The sequence below is a fragment of the Frankliniella occidentalis genome, unplaced genomic scaffold (genome assembly GCF_000697945.3).
Source record: "Frankliniella occidentalis isolate FOCC.00 unplaced genomic scaffold, Focc_3.1 Scaffold216, whole genome shotgun sequence".
NCBI classification, from domain to species: Eukaryota; Metazoa; Arthropoda; class Insecta; order Thysanoptera; family Thripidae; genus Frankliniella; species Frankliniella occidentalis.
This window is the reverse complement of record NW_026267342.1, coordinates 392,661-398,449: the sequence shown is the minus strand read 5'-3', so window position 1 is coordinate 398,449 and position 5,789 is coordinate 392,661. Positions and strand designations below refer to the sequence as shown.

At 48.4% G+C, this 5,789-nt stretch overlaps 2 protein-coding genes across 2 annotated transcripts in view; one reads left to right on the top strand and one right to left on the bottom strand.

Moving 5' to 3' along the window:
• Positions 1–5,789, bottom strand: part of LOC113213957 (arf-GAP with coiled-coil, ANK repeat and PH domain-containing protein 2) — a 19,070-nt gene that overhangs the window by 6,005 nt on the left and 7,276 nt on the right. The window lies entirely within an intron of this gene.
• Positions 1,379–3,373, top strand: LOC127748644 (uncharacterized; the record flags this gene model as incomplete). Its single annotated transcript, XM_052272632.1, is given in 2 exon segments — positions 1,379–1,611; positions 1,710–3,373. A coding segment is annotated over 1 exon segment (224 nt), but the record flags the coding sequence as incomplete, so codon positions are not given.

Sequence of the window (5,789 nt, the reverse complement as noted above, 5' to 3'; positions counted from 1 at the left end):
CCCCGCAGTACCAGTACCCCTCGTACACCCCCTCCCCGCAGCAGCCGTACCCGGGGGCGCCGTACCCGTACAACACGCCTCAGGGCAACCGCTGCCTCGGCATGGGCTCCGTCCGCCCCGACGGGCTTTGCGATGACGCCCGCCGCTTCCTGGACGACATCTCCAAGACCACGCACCAGACCTGGGACGCGGCGCAGCGCGCCTGGAACGCCCCCGGCGGGGGCGGCGCCCACCTCGCTGCCTCGGGGGCGTACGCGTCGCCGCCGGGGGCGGCTCACTGGGAGGGCGTGAGCTCCTCCGTCGACAGCTCGGGGAACACGGTGGTCCGCCACTATCATGGAGGTAGTGCCCGTCGTCGGCCTGCACGGTGGCGGTAGCGCCTCTCCCCCGGGGGGAACCCCCGCCTCCCTCACCAAGGCCCAGCTCTGGTTGCACCACTGCGGGAGGGGTCGGGGTGCACGCGGCTCGCGGGCGAGGGGATCGCACTGGAGGAGAGGACGGTGTTTGAGAGTGCCCTGTGTTGTGCATGTTTCAGGAGCTTGGTACTTGGACGATGCGAACAAAGACCAGTATGATCCCAACTACAAACAGCCGACGAGCTACGATGTGGACGGTACTTGATTCGCACTTGGCTGGGTTCCACCCACAGGGTGGGGTGTTGCCCAGCGGGTAGCGACTGCGTAGCGGCTTACGTGTTCTCGGAGTGAACGTGACTGATTTGGACTGTTTTGTGTCGTACGCCTTCAAATTACTTGATATTTCCGTCGTGTTATTGGATGTCTGGGTGTCTCAATTTCATAATTGTGACGGGAGACTGTTTTTAGCATGAACGGTTGTGATCCAGCATTTTCAATTCAAATCTCTCTTAACTCTTCTCATATATTTTTTTCTGAAAATGCATATTCTGGGAAGCAAATGGTCTAAAACGTATACATTTTTTTGTAAGAAGCTGCGCAGAGATTTTTGGTTTATTTTTTGTAGATGGCACTCATCAGGGCGGGGTAATTCCCTCTGTTTTTTCTAACCCTTTTTGTCAGTAGTGTTTAGTTTGCATTTCTAGTGCTTTGGTCTGTATGTTTTCTCTTTCTTAGTGGAATTGAGAGAATTGTGGATGGGGAGTGTTTGTGTGAGTGAGTGTGCCTGCCCGGAAAACGGGATGCCCACCAAAGGCTTTGCTATCTATGTTTGTGTTTGGGATTTTTATGTCTTTTATGTGAAGACTCGCGTCTTCTTTGATCACTGTAACACGTGTAACACCATTTGGCTTATTCTTAGCTTAATCAGTAAGCCTTTACCAGCAATTCACCAGAGCGCCACGTTAAACCACGGGCCACTCGTTGAAAGGGCGGTGTCTGACCCTATCCATGGAATGTTTCAGGACAACGTTATGACGACCCCAACAACAACCTGTACGACCCCAACTACCGCCAGCCGTCCAGCTTCGACCCAGCCGGTGGTGGAGCGTACGGCAGCCAGCCCTATGGCAGTAGGGGGTACTACGGCCGCTACAACGCAGCCACTGCTGCCTCTGCGCCCATGGCACTCGTGGCCACCCTCTTGGCCGCAGTGCTCGCCCTCGGTGTCCTGGCTGACAGACGATGAACACATTAGGTAAATTTTAAAAAAATCGAGAAAAACGAAAAGTAAACTTTACCTAAAATTTTTGATAAGCAAATAGAACCTTAATAACTCTTTCTTGTGTTTTCCAGGTCGCTGTTTTGACACTTAAATCAGATATGCAGTAAAGGCGGATGCATCAGCTCACTGAGAGGAAAAGTAGCTCTGGCTGGAGAAGAGTATGTTTAAAATGTTGGTGTGTTTTGATTTATGCAAGAGTTATGATATGATTGTGTTTATGAACATTCCGCAAGTCCGTCCATTATGTAAGAGAAGGAGACTTTGAGCTTAAAATTATTTTGTTTTGCCTCAGAATAGGTTGTGTTTTTGTTGATAGTTTTAATCAGATCTCGTTTGATACAAAATCCACAGATTATTGTTTATTGTTGCTGTAATTGCAAATTCATGTTAATTTTTTTATGGTGGTGTGCAATGCAACTGGTCTTTTATTACATTTTTTTATGAATTTCGTTACTTTTCTGTATCTAAGATCAGACAGAAATTTATTTTATTATGACACATTGTATAAAAAATTAATAGATCTAAGTTAATTTTAGTTTATTGATGAAACTTGTACTTGAAGCTGTGTGTGTGAAAGTAACCGCTCAGAATGTTTTCCATTTTCTGTCGGACTATTATGAAAGCTAAGTAATAATTCTAAATCGTTGAGGAAAAGGATTAAATGTCTGATTGACTGTTGTGTTCAAGCCTAATCGAATGGATCGTTTGTGTAATCCACAGTTAGACCTGAGCCAGTATTATCAGCTGAACTTTTTTTACCTGAGATAAATTATTCTAGGGGAACTAGAACTGTTTTACTACTGCCCGGTCTACAATATGTTGTATCCAAGGTGTATATTAGACTTATATCGCTCAGTATATAGCCCATGCAATCTCTTCTGACATATGACTATATGTTACAACTTATTGTAGACCAGGTATCAAGTATATTCAGTTAAAGATCTCCCTCTTCATTTTTACTATTTCCAGATAAAACAAGTCTGCTTATCTTTAGGCTGCACAAGATCGATCAAAGTTAATTCTGCAAAAAATTAAAAATTGCATTGAAGAGTAGAATTTATAATAATAAATAGTTAGTAATTTAACCAACCATGTCTTGACGTTCCGTCTGCTGGATATTAAGTCACCTTTTTATGATCATTAAGTATCTATCTTCTTTGGGTAACACATAGTAGAATTCAATGTAGCACAATTGCATTTCCTAGAAATGTACAATGTACCCATAAGCCATTTGCCATGCATCACACTGACAAGGATGCAAGAAGATAGAATTTTGAGGTACAAAGGATTGGAGACTAACTTATTGTTAGTATAAACTTGCCAGTCCCATTTCTTTGTACATGATATCCTAAGGATGAAGCTGCATTCATAGGTTTTAAGATATGGCCAACCAGGCGCTAATTTTCATGATAGTGATTTGACATCAAACAGAAAGTCAAGAGCATACCATTTATCATTTCAAAAGATAAAAAAATTATATAAAAATATAATAATTTAATCACAGTTGCCTGGTACTTAAAGTACTCATTGAAATCTGTTTCAATTACATTTGTGATAAATAGATCTGTGAATAAATACATTTCAGATATTATTTGCTCGTCAAAGATGAGCTCTTATTTTTGTTGACTTCATCTTAAAACTGGAATTCATATTGTCATACCTTGTGTTCTTTTGCCATTACTGTGTACATGAATCTCATTTCTAATTAAAGTAAAAAAATGAGTACAGTGTTGAATGTTGATTTTCTATTCATACAAAAAACTAACGTGTCATAAAAATTGGTAATTTTAAAACGAGCTCGCGCTTTACTAAATCATCCAGAGGGAACGCCGGTCATTGGCGGGTATAAAAATGCGCAGTTGAGCCTGTGAAAGCTCTCATAAAACCTGATAGGTAGGCAGAATCTTGACTGCAGTGCACGTATGTACTGTTGGGTTGCCTACCCTGTCTCGCAGGCGCCCAGCTATCGTTATATGCCGAATGAATCACGTCCCTGTTTGTACTACGATTGTAGCCGACAGTGCCCGAGTCAGCTGAAACTGAACCGTCTATAGACGAATTCATTACTTCCTCCAATGGAGCACAGGAGGAGCACGCTGGTAGCTGAGCGTGTTAGAGCGCGATCGTTGGCAGACCGTGCGGGTGGTCGGTAGTTCGAATCCCATCCCCGGTCATTTTTCCCTGCTCTGCTGGCCAAGTGTCTTCGGGCGTCGGTCACAGCTTGGATCAAGATGCCGCTGAAAGTAGTACTCTGTATTGTTCCGTCGTGGCCAAGTCGGTAGCGTCCGGGCCCGGTATGAACCTGGTCGCTGGTTCGGATCTCGGCCGGGTGATAATTTTCGCGCTCCGCTGGCCATGACTTTACAGCCGCGCGACACCTGATGTGATGGGATGGGCCGGTACGCAAACAGTCGCTGGTTCGAATCTAGTCGACGGAACTCTTTTTCCCCTCTGCCAGCCATATGTGTAAGGGTGTGAGCAATAGCGGAGATAAGCTCCACCTCTACAAAAGTCTCATCATTGGCTCAGTTGGTAGAGCGCGAGCCCGGGACGCGGATGGTCGTGGGTTCGAATACTGATCGAAGTTCACTTTTTCCCATTTAGTAGTTTGCGGCGCGGGGACTAAGGGTGATGACAAAAGACCAGCCGACATGGGAAGGTGGACTTGACCGCCTACTCAGCAGCCCCCGCCCCCCTTGCCAAAAAAAAAAATCAAAAAGTTCGCCCGGGCCAGGACTCGACCCCAGGGCCGACGGTGTCTTGTGCACCACGCCCCAGCGTGCTCGCCACTCGGCTGTCGGCTCCACTGGAGAGCAGTGAGTTCGGGATTCGGTCCTGTTTTACGAGTCTTGTTCTCCTGGATTGCACGCGTCCACGGCGGGTCAAGTCCACCTCCTCGACGCGCTGAAGCCCGGGTCGACTCCTGGCCAGAAACAAGGAAAATAGCCACTAAAAGAGCCCCATAATCGCGAGGAGGTTAGGTTAGGCTAGCAGAGAGTACATTTATTTGCCTTTTTGCAAGGATTTCGACCCGGGCTGCAGCGCGTCGAGGAGGTGGACTTGACCCGACCCGGACTCGTGCAATGCGGCAAATCAAGACCATTAAAGCAGGACCGAGTTCTGACCGTTCCGTCCACAGGAGCAGGCGACAGCTGAGTGGCGAGCCCGCTGGGGTGTGGTCCGGAAACCGTCGGTCCAGGGATCGAATCCCGGCCGCGAAACTTTTTTTTCCGCTTTGTTAGCCATGGCTGCGGGAGTCAGCGACAGTCGAGATGCGCATGTCGCCGGTAGCGAACCAACAGAGCGGAAAAAAAGTTCCGCGGCCGGGATTCGATCCCTGGACCGACGGTTTCCGGACCACACCCCAGCGGGCTCGCCACTCAGCTGTCGCCTGCTCCTGTGGACGGAACGTTCAGAACTCGGTCCTGCTTTAATGGTCTTGATTTGCCGCATTGCACGAGTCCGGGTCGGGTCAAGTCCACCTCCTCGACGCGCTGCAGCCCGGGTCGAAATCCTTGCAAAAAGGCAAATAAATGTACTCTCTGCTAGCCTAACCTAACCTCCTCGCGATTATGGGGCTCTTTTAGTGGCTATTTTCCTTGTTTCTGGCCAGGAGTCGACCCGGGCTTCAGCGCGTCGAGGAGGTGGACTTGACCCGCCGTGGACGCGTGCAATCCAGGAGAACAAGACTCGTAAAACAGGACCGAATCCCGAACTCACTGCTCTCCCGTGGAGCCGACAGCCGAGTGGCGAGCACGCTGGGGCGTGGTGCACAAGACACCGTCGGCCCTGGGGTCGAGTCCTGGCCCGGGCGAACTTTTTGATTTTTTTTTTGGCAAGGGCGGCGGGGGCTGCTGAGTAGGCGGTCAAGTCCACCTTCCCATGTCGGCTGGTCTTTTGTCATAACCCTTAGTCCCCGCGCCGCAAACTACTAAATGGGAAAAAGTGAACTTCGATCAGTATTCGAACCCACGACCATCCGCGTCCCGGGCTCGCGCTCTACCAACTGAGCCAATGATGAGACTTTTGTAGAGGTGGAGCTTATCTCCGCTATTGCTCACACCCTGACACATATGGCTGGCAGAGGGGAAAAAGAGTTCCTTCGACTAGATTCGAACCAGCGACTGTTTGCGTACCGGCCCATCACATCA